The following is a 20,302-nucleotide window of genomic DNA, read 5'->3' as shown; positions in this document are numbered from 1 at the left end:
GACCAATGGTGCTGTTTTTCCGTACTTTAAAAAAATTGGAAGCCATAAATATGGACGTTGCTAATAAAACTTCCTGATTACATTCCGTCCAAGAGAGAAAGTCGAAGCCCTTTGTAACACAGTTTGTCATCAGTATGTATTGATGTGTGTTGTTGACATTTCAGGTAAAAGCAAGGAGGCTGAAATAAAGAGAATCAACAAAGAATTGGCCAACATCCGCTCCAAGTTTAAAGGTATAGATCGCATGGTTTCAATATAAAAGTATGTTAATGTAAACTAGATGATCTGCCTGTGGTGCGGTCCTACAATGTTCAATCTTGTTTCTTTTATAATTGAAATTAACGCTTGACAATCTGCAAGTTATATCAGGTTAGTTATTAACCTATTTGTCACGTGCATTCATTTTTGTTCATTTTTATTGGCTTAGATTCAGTTTTTGCATGATTCTTATACACTGAAAATACATAATAAAATCCATTGGCTATTTGTGTTAAATAAACCATTTAAATATTTCCACAAAACTGCTTTTTTATTTCTCCATATTGCACTTACTTCCCTGTAACATGCTCACCTGTACCTGTTTGTTTCAGGAGACAAGACCTTGGACGGTTACCAGAAGAAGAAGTATGTGTGCAAGCTTCTCTTCATCTTCCTGCTGGGCCACGATATCGACTTTGGCCACATGGAGGCCGTCAACCTCCTCAGCTCCAACAAGTACACAGAGAAACAGATTGTGAGTTTTCGTTAGCGTTAGTTGTGTTGAAACTTTTAAACTGAGCCAATTGTACAAATGTATCAGAATGATGTCATGATAAACTATAACAGATGACCTTTATGGAATGTAAACTTGTATTTACTAGTGTATTGCATTAGTCTCAAGTTGAAATTGTCATTCTGTAAGTGTTGTGAGAGACTTCTAAATACATAATTGGCAATTATCTCTGTTGTTTCCTCAGTTCTGTTAAAGGAAGTCACATAAACAATACTGAAAACTGGCATTTTACCAAATATAATATATATGTTGAATAATTATGTCACTTACATGAACTTACCTATTTTTGATAGACAAGTCTATGTTGTAGTACTTACTAGTTAGTTATATATTATTCTTATCAGGGCTACCTGTTTATCTCTGTGCTGATCGGAGCCAACAATGACCTGATGAAGTTGGTGATACAGGCGATCCGTAATGACCTGGCCAGTCGTAACCCTGTACACATCACTCTCGCGCTCCAGTGCGTGGCGAATATCGGCTCACGCGAGATGGCAGAGGGACTCTCTGTAGATATACCAAAACTTCTTGTCTCTGGGTAAGTGTTCTAAAAATAGCGGATAAAAGCTTATCACTTTACCCTTTATGTTTCTCGTGTGGTGTTAGTATTATCACAAGTATACCAAAATATTATATTATGATATTCATGTAGCCCTAAATTTCTCTTAAAATGGAAATTTAGTATAATCTTATCTAGGACAGTATCATTCTTTAAATGGAGATCTAGTAGAATTTAGGAAACTACATTAAAGAACTGCTGGTTTTTAGATATGGATGGATTTTGCTATAATTAAAATAGCTTAGTGTCTTTAAGTAGAAGCTTTGCTTTGTATTGAGTTTTTTGTACATGTATATGAAGGTTCCTGGATGAAGAGTTGAAGGATTTCCGTGGAATTACCAAGTACAGATGTTCTGTTCAAGAATTGTTTTTGTTCCTTCAGTATCATCTGTTATTTAGGCCCCGGTTTCCTGAAACTTTTAAGTCCCTTATAACAGGATAAAGCTAGCTCACTATTTTTGTTTTTCAGTAATATGCGTTACATTTATTTCTTCAAGAATTTTTATTCTTTTATAGATTGGAACTATCATAATGATAATCGCAAAAAAATATTTTTCATTAATGAAATCATATTGAAGTATGCATTTCAGCCATTTGAAAGAAGCTACTTAGGCCTGTTCCTTAGTTCAGGACTGAAATCAGGATGACCAGCTGTTAGCTTCCTATTATTTTACCGTTGTAAAGTTTGCTTTTTTTAAGACATTTGCAAACATTCGGAAGTACCTGAATTTTTTATAAATTACATAGGAAAACAGTTACAAAAAGGGGTCCAAGCTCCTTGACCCTGATATGGGTATGAGCAACCCATATGCATAGTTGATTGAAGAAATTTTTTAAGGATTGACAATTATCAGCTGTTATAACCCCTGGTTAATGTTCACTCTTGTAAGTTATAGTTTCACATATTTGAATTTGAACAAACCAGGCCTCAGGCAAAAATGATGTAGCACAACAAAACACATTTTTTCAACAAGCTGATTTGACATTTTGTTTTGTTTTTACTGTCTATTTGTTAATTCACTGTTAAAACGATACCACTGTCAATCTTAAACATTAGGTGTGTTGAAAAAGGTGATTTCTAGGTTTCATCTTTTTCCCCTGTGGCCTGATTTTAGGAAAATGTTGTCACATATTCTGTAGCAAATATGCATTAGTAACAAAAATCCCACTGTGGTAGACATTATTCCTGAAAGGCTTTCTCTTTAATGTTAAGATAATACTGTCTGAGTAATAATAGTGTTGGCATCATATCTTTCTAATAAAGACATTTATGGGTGGCTGAAGGTTGAAGGCATACAAGGGACACAGATATTAGAAGCACTGTATGGCTTTCACCCCTTGCTATTTTATTACACTTTTCTATGAGAGAGAGAGAAAGACAAACAAATTCGAATAGCAATATTAATTCTGTTCTTGTATGTTGATTTCCTCAGGGACACAATAGACTCTGTTAAGCAGAGTGCAGCTCTCACCTTGCTAAGGCTACTGCGGTCATCACCAGACATCATTCCCATGGGAGAATGGACATCCAGAATTATACACTTACTCAATGACCAGCATATGGTAACAGTACATTTGCAGTTAACTGAACACAAAATGGTTTCTGTTAACTCTTTATTTTAAGTTCAGTATTAAATAAAAAGGGCTGAAGGTTCGGAAATTAAGGTTTTGCACTGGTTCTTCTTTGATTCTTTATGGCATTAAATTATTTATACTTACTAATAAATTGAGTGTTGGTCTAACAAAGGATTACTTAATACTTACCTCTAGCCTTACATGTATGTCTCCAATTTCAGGGTGTTGTGACAGCAGCTGCCAGCTTGATTGAAAATCTAGTGAAGAAGAACCCGGAGGAATACAAGGGCTGTGTCTCCCTGGCTGTGTCCAGGCTAAGCAGGGTAGGAACAAATTGTTCATACAGTAATCAGGGAATAACATGGCAAGGTAATGCAAGTGAGTACAGAAAAGTAAAAACCCAGACAAATATCGTGTTACTCTCTCACTGTCTAGCAAGGCATGTGAACTATAAGGCAGTATTGGTATTGCCTGCAATGCAACAAAAATGAACATATGCAATACAATATATTTTTCCAGTGTTTTTGCAATATATTTGATTTCTGTGCAGGAATAGTATGTTTCATATAACATGAATATGCTTCCAGATTGTGACATCGTCCTACACAGACCTACAGGACTACACATACTACTTTGTGCCAGCCCCCTGGCTGTCAGTCAAACTTCTGAGACTTCTACAAAACTACCCTCCTCCAGGTACATGTTCTGCAGCTCTCAGTAGGATGGTGTTTTCTCTGAAATATATGAAATACTGTCGTACATTAAGATAGATAACTAATTCAAATGTATTAAAAACTAGACTTAGATTTCAAAACAAGAAACTATGCTTGAAAACTTGAGTTCAAGGAGTCTTTAAGGATTACAACCAAAGAGTCGTTTAAGTCTCCTGTTACAGATTCAAATCAATAAAAATGCAATATGAAATAAGACCATGTTTAAAATGTGTCCATTAACATGAACAGAGGATCCGGCAGTGAAGACACGGTTGACAGAGTGTCTCGAGACAATCCTGAACAAAGCCCAAGAGCCGCCAAAGTCCAAAAAAGTGCAGCACTCAAACGCAAAGAATGCTGTGCTGTTTGAAGCAATAAACCTTATTATACACATGGACAGTGATCCCAACCTTCTAGTCAGAGCCTGCAACCAGCTGGGACAGTTTCTACAACATAGGGAAACAAATCTTAGGTTAGTTAGTGACATGGCTCAAAAGATTATTGTACTTGCATAGATATAGTAATTTGCAAGTTTGTTTTAAACTTTCTGAACTCTTCTCATTAGATTTGTTGTATTAAATGCTTCACAAGATAAACAGATGAACTGCTTTTCACATAAGCCTCTGTATCAAAAGTCGGAAAATATGTTGAAATAGAAAAAAAAGTATTTAAAGTACTGTTTCATTTTTTCAGATATCTTGCTTTAGAAAGTATGTGTTTGCTAGCTACATCAGAATTTTCCCATGAAGCTGTGAAAAAGCACCAAGAGACTGTCATAACTGCATTAAAGGTTGGTTTTTTCGATGAATGTTTTACAGTTTCACATTTATACATGTACAATGGAGTAGAAATAAAATTAATATCTGCGGTAATTCTCAGTACTGCTGTAATTCTTATCCCAATGACATGTAGCTAGATTTTATTCTGGGAGAAAGGTTGATTTCTTACATTTCTGAGATAAAAAGAACACATCTGCTGAAATTTGATCTAAGTAAGAAAAAGCAAATGCAAATAATTTCAAATGTCACTGCTATAAATTTTTGTTGCTCTAGTGTAATGAATTTTGATTCAAACATGATGTGAATAGACAATCTAATACCTCATCTAATAACTCATCCTTGTATCAGCCATTCAACCTGCGTATGTTAACCCTGTTCTAGACTGAGCGAGATGTGAGTGTACGACAGCGTGCGGTGGACCTGCTGTATGCCATGTGTGACCGCACTAACGCCGAGGAGATAGTTGGGGAAATGTTGGAGTACCTTGAGTCAGCTGATTACTCCATTAGGGAGGAAATGGTGAGTGGGTATTGACTGGATACATGGGGCTGGTATTTCTTCTTTTTTTACAAATGCTATTCAAGCTATAAACACATTTGAATAACAAGTAAGTTATATTTTCCATTTTCAGTTTGGAGTCCATTTTCTTCTTATAACGTATATATATTGATATGAGTCTTGTGTCGTGAAGCCACTTATTGCAGTATTAGAAAATACTTATCATACAGTTTCAATTTCCAAAGACATAATAGAATGTGCAGGAGTGTTAAATATAAAATTAAAGCTTCTTTAACAATATTGTTCAATGCTGTGATTTGAATATGCAGGTGTTGAAAGTTGCCATCCTGGCTGAGAAGTATGCCGTGGACTACACCTGGTACGTTGATGTTATCCTGAACCTGATTCGTATTGCTGGAGACTATGTGAGTGAGGAAGTGTGGTACCGTGTCATACAGATTGTCATCAATCGGGATGATGTGCAAGGATACGCAGCCAAAACTGTCTTTGAGGTGAGAATAAGCTATTGGCGGAATTTTCGAAATATGTCCTGCTTCTTACTAGATTCAAAGCATGGTTCCCAATTGGCCATGTGCACAAATATTTTTCAGCTGATCTAGAATTAAATTTGAACAAATAACATTAAAAATGGAAAAGCTTAAAACCCATATGACTTTATATATCAATTTATCCTGGGATTAGATCAGTTGTGCACAAGACCTTAATTTGTGTGTTTTTGTAGGCTGTTTAGAATGCCAGCCTTGTCTCAATTCTTCTTCAGATTAAAATACCTTGGGTAAAATACAGTCCTGTATGTTAACATGACTGTTAGTTGGTCTCATTAATTGGCAATATATTGTGGTATTTTCAGGCCCTGCAGGCTCCTGCGTGTCATGAGAACATGGTGAAGGTGGGCGGCTACATCATGGGCGAGTTTGGTAACCTTATAGCTGGAGATCCTAGGTCAAGGTAAGTCACATTTGTAAGCAACCAATGTTGCAAAAGCTTCTTTTCAAAATCCTTGTTACTTGTTAAATTGATATTAATAAAGAAGAAATTAAAGAATCTCTATGTAGATACCCTGCAGACATACTAATAGGGTTTTAGCTGAAGAGCTATGGAAGGGTGCCACACCAAGTCCTTTTTAAAGTCATCATAGAGACCAGCATTGTGTCTGCCATCATAGAATGAATTTTAAAACTCAAATATTTATTTTGCCTTGATTAAATCTTGTAAAATGATGACAAATGCATACACACTTTACTTATTGGCCCTTGAAACCTGATATTACTGTAACACAGTATGTAATTTTCTGTGAAATTCATTATGTTCAAGTTCTTCATCGCTTGAAACTATGTGCCATTTTCTCCTTTAACACCTTGTCACTCTTATGCAGCACCCTGACTTTTTTTCTAAGCTGGCTTAAACCATAGACTATGTTATGTTTCAGCCCGCTGGTTCAGTTCCAGCTGCTGCACTCTAAGTACCACCTGTGTTCCCCGGCCACACGAGGGCTGCTGCTCTCCACCTACATCAAGTTTATCAACCTCTTCCCAGAGATCAAACACACCATACAGGACGTAAGGGGCTCATTGTTCATGTGTAAATTGGTTGTAAAATAATGATTTTAAATGATGGGTATCTCTACTTCACGGTCGATTGACAGTTCTTCTGTCAGGTAGAACTGGATTGCAAGCATGGTTTTCCTCAAGGAAGGCAACAATAAGCTGACTGTTCAGAACTTTGTTGAAGATAATGATGGTGTTAAATATTAGATTTTTACAACTCATGTTTAGTATGAAACTTTCATGTGCACAGTTGTAGTTTAGTATTTCTAAAAAGATATGTGACAACAGGAGGGCATCATAAAATATTTCAATTTTTATCCCTGCCTTGAAAAGGTTAGGGGATATAGTAATGGTAGGCGCGATTCCGTGCGTGTGTGCCTGCGTGTGTGCGTCCGTCCGTCTCACATTCATTTCTTTGCATCTCCTCTTACATTTCTCATGCAATTTCTACCAAACTTTCACAGATTGATGATCATAAAGTGAAGCAGCGCATATTGTCGGACTTTCCCGATTCGACCATTTTTGAAAGAGTTATTGCCCTTTGCTTATATTACATTTAAAATTGGTTTCTTCGCAAATCCTCTTACGTTTTTCATGCTATTTCTACCAAACTTTTACAGATTGATGATCGTAAAGTGAAGCAGGGCATATTGTCGGGCTTTCCCGATTCGACCATTTTTGAAAGAGTTATTGCCCTTTGCTTATTTTACATTTAAAGTTGGTTTCTTCGCAAATCCTCTTACGTTTTTCATGCGATTTCTACCAAACTTTCACATATTGATGACTATAAGTGACGCAGCGCATATTGTCAGGCTTTCGCGATTCAGCCATTTTTGAAAGAGTTGTCGTCCTTTTTTTTTTCCATTTAAAATTGGTTTCTTTGCAACTCTTTTTATGTTTATGACTATATAGTGACACAGTGCATATTGTCAGGCTTTTGCAATTTGACCTTTTTTGAAAGAGTTATTGCCCTTTCTTAATTTTACGCATTTCTTTTATTCCTGAGAAACTACCCTTACCATTGATTGGCTTTCGTTACAAAAAATGTTCCCATGAGGCGGGGGATATAGCTGTCTGTGACCGCTCTTAAAAATAACTTAATTGCCATTTGTTACTTTATCAAAGTTCTGAACAATACAGTAAGACCATCAAAAGAAGTCTTTAAAACTAATTTATGTCTTTTAAAATCTAACTCATGATAGAAGCAAACGAGATACAAAGCCTATTACTTTTCATAACAAACAGTTCTACTTTTACTTTGTCAAAATCTTAAATTGTTTCAAAATGTAGACTACAAGTATTTCTATTTTCAGGTCCTGAAAAGCGACAACAATATGAGGAACTCGGATGTAGAACTGCAACAGAGGAGTATCGAGTACTTGCAGCTTAGTTCAATAGCTACTGCTGATGTTTTAGTAAGTGCACTAATTATAATAGTAATATACATGAATTTCTTGTAATTTACGTTGATTTCATGATATTCACATGGTATTTCTATTTAAAAGTGATTTTTAGCACGTCTTTTCGAAGAATAAGGAGAGCTTTACTACTCTGACACCCTAACATTGAAATCACTTCTTGGTTAGGGATTTTTATGTAAGCACATTTAAGTCATTATCTAAGCAAATACTGATGTATTGCATTTAAACTTAAGACACGTTATCTCAACCTACTTCATTAATCAAGTAAGATTACTCAATCTTGCATGTAATGCAACTAATTGCCCTTGATCATTCAACTTGAAAATTGGGGTTCAGGTTTTATAGTTTGCACACATAGGTTTAATATGTCATCAACTAATAAATATATTGCATTGAGACTTCATGCAATGCTACTCAACCATCGAAGCTACTTGAATAACCAAGTTTGTTTGCTCTATTTTGAATAAAATGCAAATTTTGGCTCTTTAGTTTTTGACTTAGAAATTTTGGTAAAGGTTTAGCATGTAACCACATTTAAGTCAATATCTCAGCAAATAAATAATATGGCATTGACATTTACTATCCAACCTTGAATTCATCAAGAAAGGTAACTATATATTGCATCGATGCAAAGTAGTGCCTTTTATTATTCAACTTAAAAATCTCAGCAATTTCTTGAGCATCGAGACTTTACACAATGCTCAACGATCAAACTTAAATAATCAAGCTGGATAGCTCTATTTTAATGCAAATTATGGCCTCTTATTATTCTATTTCTGGTTAAAGTTTTGCACATAATCTAAATTCACAGTGATCCATGCATGTTAAACCAAAACTTTGTAAAAACCGTGGAATAGTCGAGTGCGCCGTCTCTGTGACAGCTGTTGTAAATGCAGAAATGATTTTTTTGCAAGAATCTGTTTTTCCTCAATCGCATAACCAAACAAATGTTGTTTTTCTGTATTCAATTTCCCTGCTAATGAATTTTCACCATTTGTGCAGGCTACAGTGTTGGAAGAGATGCCACCATTCCCAGAGCGTGAGTCCTCCATCTTGGCCAAACTGAAGAAGAAGAAGCCGAATAGTGTGCCCGATGGCTCGGAGCAGAAGGACCAGATGCCCAAGCTGCCCACTGCCCAAATGTCAAATAGCAGCGACTCTGCCCAACCCACCTCTATCAACCTCATGTCTCAGGTATGTTGTGGTTCTTCATTCATCCAATGTTGTACTTATGTCATCTTATGTCATCTGAATCTTAATTGTTTCAGTGAATTACTTTATTTATGCATACTCCTACTTTAGTCAGACAATATATTGGAATGAAAAGTTTGGTTTTTCTCTTTTACTATGAAAGGATTTAGGGTCATTTGTGGAAATGTTGTATTAAAACATGCACAAATCCCATGTAACTTAATCCATGGCTGAAAATAGGTTGCTTCATTTTCACATTATTTCTCTTTGAATGCAACATTGTTTCTCTTTTATTGCAACATTGTTTCTCTTTTAATGCATTCGTTTTAACCGTCTTTGTTTCATATATGATACTGACTATACTAACTGTAGTGTTATTATTAGAGAATATATTGCTTTCTAATCTGCATTATATGTATATTTGTGTGTGAAAGTTAAGATCTTAACTCTAGTCAAGAACTTGAGAACTAAACTCACTGCATTCCCTCAGTCCAAGGCTGATGCACTTGTGTCCTTTGAGGAACCCCCATCGACAATAACGGTTACCACCACAACGACCCCTGGGGTCACGTTTGCTGGTTTCCCTGGAGATACAGGGACCAGTTTGGATGACAACTTTGGCGACTCTTTGACAAACCTAGGGGCTGGTGCCCCTGAATCAGGCATAACTCTCCAAGGATTCGATTTTGTATGAATACATTTTATCCTTCACCTACATCATATATCATTATCTCATAGCCTGCAAACGCAGCTTAGAAACTGGAGCATTGGAGCAGAGTACCGCAGTTAGCTGCTGATATCAAATTGTGACAGTGTAAAGATAGCTACATGTAGCTTTGCACACAGCCTACACACAGTGCCATCATAAACTTTGTCCAGATCAAAACAATTGCAATTTATCCACATTTCCATGAAGACCTATTACCTTTACACCATTTTTATTAATCTCCCTTTCATATCACAAACCTTAATTCATTTACACTACTGCCATATACATTCCTCTTAATCCATTTTTGTATTTTAAACATACTTGTTTGACATTTTATGTTTATTAGGGTCAAGCTAGAATAATGCTGCTATTTTAGTACTGCAATGAATTTTGAGCTGCTATTTAGAATAAGTTTTGATTTGTGTGCTTTTCAAATAAGCATTTAATGTAAGAAACATTTAATAATGTTACCAAGTATTTTGTGGTTGAATCAACTAATCAGCATTAATAACTAAACTGCATTTGGCAGTGATTGACCTGCTGTACACTAACATGCATGTTGGCCTTTATCCACAGGGGGAGAGCAGTACTGATGACTTTTTAGACCAAGTAGGATATTAATTATTCCCCCTAGTTTCTCAGCACTCTACTCAGATTACCCTCCCCTTCTGTTTGTTGACTGTCGCAACATGTCTTGCTTTTCCTACTGTTTGAATTGATCTTTAAGAATGATAATCATCATTTGATTGTATTTTAGAATCAGTTACATGTATGTATTTTTTCTAAAACAATTTAAATAATTATTATTTTTGTTAAATGTTTACAAGTTCAACATTGACACAGTAGTCTTGTTTACTTTAAAAAGTATTTTGTTATGTCTATTTTCTTTTATGGACATTGCTCGAATTCAGTTTTGTAGCTTATTTGATTAAATGTTTATTTGTAATTTTCACACTTTACCAAATTTGAATAAACCATAAAATACCAAGAAATTGTACTAGATATACTTTTTTTTAATCTTTCAAGATTCTCAATTTCTCATCTCTTATGAATGTCTTAGCTTACTTCCTAATCTTTGTGTGAAATAAATTTGTTTCATATTACTATCACTGCATGTATGATCATTCTTGCCCCCACATTACAGGGATCGCCAGCTGCAAGCGGGGCAGCTTCAGCTTCTGTTGACTTGCTGGGCCTTGGCACACCAACCCAGACGACAGCACCCCCTGTTGGCGGAGGAGATGGCTTCCTAGTGGACATGTTTGATACTCTGACCACCAGTTCACCTGCACCAGCAACCAATGGCATGGACCTTGGTGGCCTCACTGGCGGAGCAGAGGAGGCTTTCAAAAAGTGAGTGTTCTTTGTATATTGTTTTACAAGCTAAAGAGGTGCTTACACTCTCTTAGAATGTCCCAAGGTTAAAATGACATCCACGTTTTGTTGAGCATTGGAAACATCTTTATATAGTCTATAGCCCTGAACATTTGTCTTTTTCTCTAACACAGGTTCATCTGCAAGAACAATGGTGTGCTGTTTGAGAATGACCTGCTACAGATTGGTGTGAAGTCTGAGTACCGCGAGGACCTGGGCAGAGTCTGGGTGTTCTACGGAAACAAGACGTCTTTCCAGCTCAACGCTTTCTGTGTGGACATTAGTACACCCGGCGACCTCGCTACCAGTATCCTTTGACCCCTTCTCAAGCTGGGCACAGGATATTTCTTAAAGTCGTTGGATTTTAGGGGCGGGAAAGTTTAATGTTTGATAAATAAAGGCGAAATAAGATCCAAACAAATGCTACTGGACATTAATTCAATGATGGAGTGAGAGTTTAAGCCAATTGGGGGTCATTTTGTAAAGGGTGAATATGATAACTTGATTGTATTTTAAATTTGTTATCTCAATGCCCATTACTCAGTGAATAGCAATATAAAGGAGACGAATGTGTTTTGTTGGTATTTTAATATTTATAGGCATAGATGCTTTCAGTTGATTCATCATGTTGTTTCTTAAAAAAGCTTATATGTGATGATTTTTAAGAAATTTGTCAAGAGAAGTGCATCGAGTTCCTGTGTAATCCTTAACCTGTGATAAGGCTTGTCAGTTCAGCAGAAGCCTGTTGGAGGGGAGGTGGAGGCAGGGGCCCAGGTCAAACAACAGTTCAATATGGCCTGTGTACAGGAGTTCACTGATGCACCTATACTCAACATACAATTCATGTAAGGCTCAACATGTGTTCACTTTATATTAGCTCTTTTGCAATGAAAAAATGTTTCAGGTATAGTCGTAGCCTTGATACAAACTTTACTACTGGCAGGTCACTGTGATGCTGGTGTGTCACTGTGATGCTGGTGTGATGCTGGCATGTCACTGTGATGCTGGTGTGTCACTGTGATGCTGGTGTGTCACTGTGATGCTGGTGTGTCACTGTGATGCTGGTGTGTCACTGTGATGCTGGCATGTCACTGTGATGCTGTTGTGTCACTGTGATGCTGGCGTGTCACTGTGATGCTGGTGTGTCACTGTGATGCTGGTGTGTCACTGTGATGCTGGTGTGTCACTGTGATGCTGGTGTGTCACTGTGATGCTGGTGTGCCACTGTGATGCTGGTGTGTCACTGTGATGCAGGTGTGCTACTGTGATGCTGGTGTGTCACTGTGAAGCTGGTGTGTCACTGTGATGCTGGTGTGTCACTGTGATGCTGGTGTGTCACTGTGATGCTGGCGTGTCACTGTGATGCTGGTGTGTCACTGTGATGCTGGTGTGTCACTGTGATGCTGGTGTGTCACTGTGATGCTGGCGTGTCACTGTGATGCTGGTGTGTCACTGTGATGCTGGTGTGTCACTGTGATGCTGGTGTGTCACTGTGATGCTGGCGTGTCACTGTGATGCTGGTGTGTCACTGTGATGCTGGTGTGCCACTGTGAAGCTGGTGTGTCACTGTGATGCTGGTGCGATGCTGGTGTGTCACTGTGAAGCTGGTGTGTCACTGTGATGCTGGTGTGTCACTGAAGCTGGTGTGTCACTGTGATGCTGGTGTGCCACTGTGAAGCTGGTGTGATGCTGGTGTGCCACTGTGATGCTGGTGTGTCACTGTGATGCTAGCGTGTCACTGTGATGCTGGTGTGTCACTGTGATGCTGGCGTGCCACTGTGATGCTGGCGTGCCACTGTACCGCTGGTTTGCCACTGTAATGCTTGTGTGCCACTGTAATGCTGGTGTGCTACTGTAATGCTGGTGTGCCACTGTGATGCTGGTGTGTCACTGCGATGCTAGCGTGTCACTTTATAGCATTTGTCGGAGTTGTGATGTCTGTCTTAAATCCATTTGCTTATTTTGCTAGATAGAAGACACAGAGAAAAGGTAAACAAAAGTGAAAAAAAATCAATCAACAAAACAAGAGCTAACTGAACATCTATGTTTTTATACTTATGATATCGCACAGAGTAAATATATAGAACTATTATTATAGGTACAGTGGAGCCCAGCAGAAGATCAACCTGAAGCTGCCAGTGGTCCTGAGCAAGTACATCACCCCAGCTGAAATGGACTCCGGCAACTTCTTTGGCAGATGGAAGGCACTTAGCAAGTAAGCACATGGTCTATGTTACAGAGTACATGTATTTTAGCATATTTGGTTTTTTTTGACGAGCCCTTTTTTGGCTACATCTGGAAAAAAAAAATTCTATCTGTTATCATTTTGAAAATGCTCTTGATAAGGTATAGCTAGACAGTGAGCTTTCAATTTGATCCGAAATTTTATTTTGTGTTCTGTCTCCTTTGATATTGAAAGCCAAAATATGTCAATGTTATGGACAAGGTGGACATATTTAGTGTAGGTTCAGGAAAATGGTAACATTGCAAAATTCAACTGGTTTATGCTGTGACCATTTTCCTTCTGAACATTTGCAATAGTGTGATTGACCAAGTTTCCAATCACTTCATTATTTTCATTCTGTTTGTCTTTTCTCCTAGATTTGACTAATCTCCAGTTGCTGATCACCAGTTTAAGTGACCTTTAAAAGAGCCATGTTTTGTATCATGAGAAACAGCACATGACTGGACATTCCAGTGAATTCACTTTATTAGATTTTGAACATTTTGCTTAGAACTGTTTAAAGTTAACAAGTTTGTTAACCTCATCTTTGTTAACTTTCACATCTTTACTACTCAGGGAGTTTTATAGCTACACATATGCTGATATGAGACAACTGTTTCAGCTTACTTGTTTTATTTGATTTCATCAGTACATCATGAAACATTTTACCTTTAACAGTCAACAATGATGCAATTAATGGCATTGTTAACTTAAACAATGTTCTGAACAATTGGCCATATAAGGGGTCACTATCAACCATTTGATAATGGTTAATTGTATTTCTCAAACTCGAAAAGGATATCAATTTGTGAAAAAAAAATGTTTTCATTTGATCTTCAATCTTTTCAGTCCCAGTCAAGAAAGTCAACAAATATTTAAAGCCAGCGCCCCAATAGATATTGAAACAACAAAAAGCAAGGTAAAATTTGCTGCTATATACATTCCTAGTTTGGCGCATAACTTACTTCAAAGTGTTTTATATTGTCATTGGTTTCAAGAACATTATTTTTTTAATTATACATAATTAAACTGCTATTTGCAAACAAACTTGGCAAAGTGTACTTTTCAGTCGGCTTATACAGGCATGATCATAATGCCTTTCTGCAAAGATTTTGAGCATTAAATGTCAGCACTTCAAAGAGTGTATTTTAAGGCTACAATTTAATTTGGCAATTGATTTGAAAGCATGAGCAATCTCCTTAGTAGAAAAATCCACATTGATATGTTAAAGAATATGCTCAATTTCTGACAGTGGCTCTCAGCTTCCTTTGATGAGTGTGGTTGATTGTCAGGCTATAGATATTGCACTTGTTTCCATATTCACTTGGTGTTCAATGCTTCACAACTGACAATTGCTAAGTTCAATGCAAACAGTTTAGCCTTTAATCGAGACATATATCTTTGATTTTACTTCATTTAGTCATTGTACTAGAGAGTAAATGAAGGAGTTGAAACATTGATGGTGATATTTAAAATAGCCATTTACCTAAGTTAAATGTTCCCATATGTTTTTAGCTGCTGGGATTCAATGTGAGTGTCCTAGACAATATAGACCCCAACCCGGAGAACTTTGTGTCTGCTGGCGTCCTGCACACCCGCAACCAACAGGTTGGAATCCTCGTCAGACTCGAGCCAAATAAACAGGCACAGGTGAGGATTGGTGTCAGAGAATTTGTCTTCTCTTTGTTCTGCTTGCCTCAGTTGCAAAATAGATTACGAATAAGATTGCAACAGTTTGAGTTGAACTGTTTTGATCAGGAACAAAGAGTGTTAATGTCTTTGGTGGTAATTCAGTTGTATATATTAAACTTAAGGTCAGCTTTACACAATCCTTATAATTCTATTTTGTCATATAGATTTTTAAAAATGTGTTTCCTTTGTCTGTTTGTAGATGTACCGGTTGACAGTTCGAGCGAGCCGAGACAGAGTTGCCAAAATCCTGTGTGATCTTCTACAATCCCAGCTCTGATTCTCACCGGGTGGAATGGACAGAACTCTTGATGCACTTACTGGGGACAAGATGTCTCCCTTGTGTGAATGTTGTACGCTTTGGGTATATGTAACATATGGGGTGATAACATTCTTTGTGGCCATCGTCATTCCATTCAGTACACTGCATTCACAAGAAAATTATAAATCGTAAAGAGACATATATCATGTAGCTGCCTGTGAGTGATTGTCGGTTTTATTTGTTATTTATGAATATACTTGTATACTAAAATTGTTGTTTATATGGAGATATCCTTTGCATATGGAATGTTATAGTATTACCAAATTGTATATGTTTTCATGAAGCTTTATCTTTAAGCACTTTGTTATGGGACCATTGTTGAAAAACGCATTGGAATGGGTTGCGATATGATAATGATTGCATGTTTACTTAGAAAACTGGTAGATAGACTTTTATATCCTTTTAACTGTGAAGGAATTGTTCTTACTGGCCTTTCAGAAATGCTGAGAACATGTAGTAAATACACTCTTGCATGTTGCGTGTTTTTTCAGTAATACCACTACCACTGATGGTTTGAAAGTGGAATATGGCCAAATAGTTCAGTATATTTTATACTTGTGCAATCATTTTCAAGTTTTTCGTCTACAATAAGTGCTCATGATTTTGATGAAGTGGCGCTCAGTATTGCCCTTGATTCCTGGACATTTATATCCGCTTAACCCCATCTTATCCTACTTGTGCATGCTCCTTCAAGGTTTGAATAACCAGTATATACATGTACTAGAATTTAGTAATATATTTAATTGTTGTCAACATACATCATTTTGAACTTGATTATAAGCTTGTCAGGGGGAGTTTTTCAAAGAAAAAAGTTGAGGTAATGTCATAGCCAGCTGTTCTCATTGTAGTGCAAAACTTTGCCATATCTCAAAATTCACTCAAGATATTTCAATGAAACATGGTACACATGTTGCCATGGACAATAACCACATGTGTAGCAAGGCCCACTACTCTGACTTAAATAACTGTTGAGTTATTCCTCTTCTTTTATGAAAAAACAACAACAGGCATATGCATCTGCAGCAGGGTGCTCATGTTATATAGTTTGACCTTGTGAACATGTAAGCAATCCCAAGACAAACTGTTATTGACCATTCACGTTTAATAGTTATACAACATTCATTGCTGTTTAACCATTAAAAGTATTTATATCTGACAAGCAAAACCATTCATTTTGTTTAAGGTTCCTAGAGAAGTGATTATTATACATTTTCCATCAAATCAGTTGTATCCCAAGCTGTAAGTCTAAAGTTGCATGGTTTAGGTTATTTTGCAAGATTTTAAATATATTATATGTACTTAATGGTCAACTCGCTGTTGTTGTTTTTTGCATTCCAAGCAGAAGTGCTATTGAAGGTATACTTGGCAACAGTGTTTATAGTTCATTGTCAGAGTTTTTCATTGTAAAAATAAACAGCTTAAACAAGGTAAACTGTTGACCATCTTAGACAGTTATTTTATTTCTTGCAACATACCTGTGATTGCAAAATATTTTCTTAATATATCCTTAATTGTTAGCTACATGTCATAGTTAGCTTCTACCTTTGTATGGTGTTGAATCATACCTGGGAAGATGCACAGTAACTGTTAACTACAAACGGCATTAAGACATTCAGGCCATCATATCATTGAGCGTACCACAAAATAGGTTATAATAAGTATATATATTTTTAGTGAGTGTCACAAATTCAGTTGAAAGTTTTACTTGCAAAATCCTATTAACTTTGCCTGAGCTGACCAACATAGAGCTCTTTGTTCGAAATAGATATTATAACTATTAATTTGAAAAAAGCAGTCGTGCTATATGTGTATTGGTATGATGGCCCCGTTATCTTAAGTAATGTAATTTGTTCTGTATTCGCTTTATTGTGTTGTCCTTGATAAACATGTAGCAAGATACTCATATTTACCATGTTATGTACATGTACGTTTTATTTGTAAATAGAAAATGAGAAGCAATTGTGATTATGAATTAGCTAAAGTATATATATCCTCTTCTTGTTAGATATAAGAGGAAAAAGTACATTGATAGCAGTTTAACAACAAATATGATAATGATATTTGTTCCTAATAAAAGTAATGATTTCACTACAAATTAACAACAGTCAATTATTTAAAACCTTTATAAATAAGAATGCCTTGAAACAGATGCACATTGCATTTTTTTTTCATTAATGTAAGAAACACATCTCTTATATAGCTTTCTATTTTATTAATTTTATTCAAAATTAAGACTGCATAACACAATTGTGTTTCGCAAAAAACTCCAGAATGAAATGGTTGTGAAAGCCTTACTTTACTTTTGTTAGCCTGCATCTTGGCTTCGAAATGGCATTAAAGATTGTGAGAATTTCCTCGGAAGCTACTGAAACTGAAACTATTACATCTAGACATTAAAGACAGTGTTTGTTGGAAGTATTAATGTAGAAGTCTCGTGTTAAAACTTATTTACCTCATAACGTTTTTTTAATCAGTCTAAACAATGTCTGTTGCATTATAATTAAGTAGTATAGAAATAAAACAACAATGAACATTACAGCCGTTTCAATTGCTTCAGTCTGTTTTTAAAGTGTGCAATAATCCTGTCATGTTCATCATGCAAATACTGTCTGTAGTTAAGGGGCTCTTCCAGTTTGCGAGAAGATTGGTGGAATTTTCACTCTGGGGGGCTCATTTGTCATATGGTAGAGTCCATACCAGTTTTGGAAGCTCATGGTGTGAATTCAAATTATTGTTTTTATTCAATGATTAACCCATACAAAAATACTTTCACCTAAAAATATATGAAAACATTCCTGAGAGATGGTGTGAATAAATCCTCCATTTTCTAGAATAATAAAAAATAGCTTCAGTATACATGTTACAATGTATGTTAAATTATGGGCTCATAAAAATCATTATCTACGTTGTGAATAGATGCAACCTGTATTTATAATTATGTACGTTAACACTCTGTGTAATTCTGTAGTTTATACAGTCTAGATGTTACTGTGAGGATTGTGTTATATATTATGAACTAAATGGTTTCCTAGGATACTTAAATTTTGTAGACGTGTATCATGATTATTTTGTTTTAAATATGAAGATGTTATAAGTAAATAAAATGTCCATATCTCAGTTTGTCATGTTTTTGTGTTATTACTGCTATACATATAATCATAATGTCACAATGTATTCTAAGTCATAGGCTTAAACATGGCGATTCAAGAATAAGTTATTTGTATATATATATCTGCAACATTTGTAGTTAATATGATGTCCGGTGAGATCTGTACACTGTACATGTAGCTATGTCCGGAAATACATATACGTTTGAAGTGGATTCCCCTTGAAACAACAGCTGGTGTCCGGAAGCTATTTCATTGTGTAGTTCTTTCTCAATATTATTGTCGTAAACAACGACTTCTCATACTAGTGTACAGTTTATAAGATAGTGCAGCACCGTTTACAACACGCGCACTCACTTCGCGGTGGAATCTTTTCAAACTGTGCGGCGGCATCCTCTAGATTTTCTGAAAATATATAGGTGTCATTACAATCCAATACATCAACAGATATAGCTCCTCTCTAAAAACTTGTCGTAATTACATGTATGCTCCATACTTTGACTAACATCCTCGGCAATGGGCGAATTAGCTTTATTTTTTATCATAGAGGTCATACTCAATTTATGCTATTGACCGGAAAAGCGCGACGGACGGACCTGCCCTCCGTTCGTACTCCTGCTCCCTCTCTATGATACGCCTGTGGCAGTCTTCTATCTGCTCCGCAAGTTCCTCCTTGCTCAGTAGTGGCCTCCGTTCATCCGCGTCGTCCATGTACACACCGGAACGCTTGTAACTGCTTCGAGGTTGGTGACCATCTTAAAAGGATTCGATGAACAACAGTTAGTTATTTTTAATTGGCCGTTCGGATATCGGTATATTGAAAAGAGACAGAGACATGAAAAGAACATACAGATAACAAATACCAATGAGTTATTTAGTTTTCCTTGCCCCATAATTCACTACTCTACAAAAGAACATGGCTGACAATGCAACCTACTAGAAAAGAACGATAAAATCAAATACAAGTACTAGTATCCTACAAAAAAATATTTTGTAAAAAATGGAACTGTAAATTTAACAGTACTTTATGTCCCGTAGTAGAATGCATTTAATGCTAATTAAAGTCAAATGCTTGCTACATGCTTATTACATATGATGTTTTGATTTTGAAGCCAAAGCCAAACGCTTGCTAAAATAGAAACTAGAGTCAAATGTTTACTAAATTTACTGACTATTAAACTAAGTCAATGTTGTTGTTTTTTGTTATAAGCGAGGCAAAGTAAGAACAGCGAGTTCGCGTTAAGTAGTGTTGACGTAACCTTAACAATGGAACCTTGTTCAGCTCGTACCATATGCTCAGAGACGACATAGGCTATAAAAGTCCGGTAGATGAACATAAAAAATGTATAACATAATTACCCGAGTCCGACCGAGAACAGGGTCCGTGATGTTCGACGTAGATTGCTGATCGCTTAGCGTTTTGCTGTTCTGTACAATGCTCTTGAGTTTTACGTCTTCTGCTAGCCACCTCCTCCCTTAAACAATAAAAAAAGGAAATAAATTCACCCAGTTTCTGCAACTCGGGATCGATTCGCAACAGCAAGAATATAATAATAAAATTATACGAGCATTTATTGCAGATATAGTTTTAAAAAAAGTATCGTGATATGCTTACATCTAATATCGGGATCATTTCCTTGTATGAAGTACAAGTATTCTGCGTTTTAGATCCAAGGAATTCTTCACACTTTCATATCTATATTAACGGAACGATTGCAGTATCTACACATATTGACAAGGGACACTGCTATCTACATCCTGAATACATGTTCAAATACGCTACTGTTTATCATCCTGCCTT

General features: G+C 36.4%; 2 protein-coding genes across 5 annotated transcripts in view; one reads left to right on the top strand and one right to left on the bottom strand.

Moving 5' to 3' along the window:
- The window catches only part of LOC128231152 (AP-2 complex subunit alpha-2-like), a 27,520-nt gene extending 9,008 nt beyond the window's left edge, over positions 1–18,512 (top strand). Inside the window, exons 3-25 of one of the 4 annotated variants that reach the window (XM_052943607.1) lie at positions 165–233; positions 591–733; positions 1,117–1,310; positions 2,765–2,894; positions 3,128–3,229; positions 3,494–3,602; positions 3,869–4,091; positions 4,313–4,409; positions 4,780–4,917; positions 5,226–5,408; positions 5,768–5,865; positions 6,347–6,476; positions 7,778–7,879; positions 8,888–9,079; positions 9,567–9,764; positions 10,362–10,394; positions 10,930–11,138; positions 11,294–11,466; positions 11,881–12,004; positions 13,258–13,374; positions 14,233–14,302; positions 14,899–15,033; positions 15,275–18,512. In XM_052943607.1, the coding sequence (XP_052799567.1) occupies positions 165–233; positions 591–733; positions 1,117–1,310; positions 2,765–2,894; positions 3,128–3,229; positions 3,494–3,602; positions 3,869–4,091; positions 4,313–4,409; positions 4,780–4,917; positions 5,226–5,408; positions 5,768–5,865; positions 6,347–6,476; positions 7,778–7,879; positions 8,888–9,079; positions 9,567–9,764; positions 10,362–10,394; positions 10,930–11,138; positions 11,294–11,466; positions 11,881–12,004; positions 13,258–13,374; positions 14,233–14,302; positions 14,899–15,033; positions 15,275–15,352 (3,047 nt within the window). In that variant the 3' untranslated portion in view covers positions 15,353–18,512. The remainder of the gene's footprint in view (positions 1–164; positions 234–590; positions 734–1,116; positions 1,311–2,764; positions 2,895–3,127; positions 3,230–3,493; positions 3,603–3,868; positions 4,092–4,312; positions 4,410–4,779; positions 4,918–5,225; positions 5,409–5,767; positions 5,866–6,346; positions 6,477–7,777; positions 7,880–8,887; positions 9,080–9,566; positions 9,765–10,361; positions 10,395–10,929; positions 11,139–11,293; positions 11,467–11,880; positions 12,005–13,257; positions 13,375–14,232; positions 14,303–14,898; positions 15,034–15,274) is intronic. The other 3 variants (XM_052943609.1, XM_052943608.1, XM_052943610.1) reach the window with 3 other exon arrangements.
- LOC128231153 (uncharacterized) lies at positions 18,509–20,302 on the bottom strand. The gene is made up of 4 exons (XM_052943612.1): positions 20,117–20,302; positions 19,861–19,976; positions 19,098–19,256; positions 18,509–18,906 (listed from the first exon to the last, which is right to left on the bottom strand). Coding segments are annotated over exons 1-4 (366 nt in total). The 5' UTR covers positions 20,119–20,302; the 3' UTR covers positions 18,509–18,817.

Source organism: Mya arenaria, chromosome 4 (genome assembly GCF_026914265.1).
Source record: "Mya arenaria isolate MELC-2E11 chromosome 4, ASM2691426v1".
Taxonomy (NCBI): domain Eukaryota; kingdom Metazoa; phylum Mollusca; class Bivalvia; order Myida; family Myidae; genus Mya; species Mya arenaria.
The sequence above is the reverse complement of the archived record's forward strand: the minus strand, read 5'-3'. Positions and strand labels throughout refer to the sequence as shown.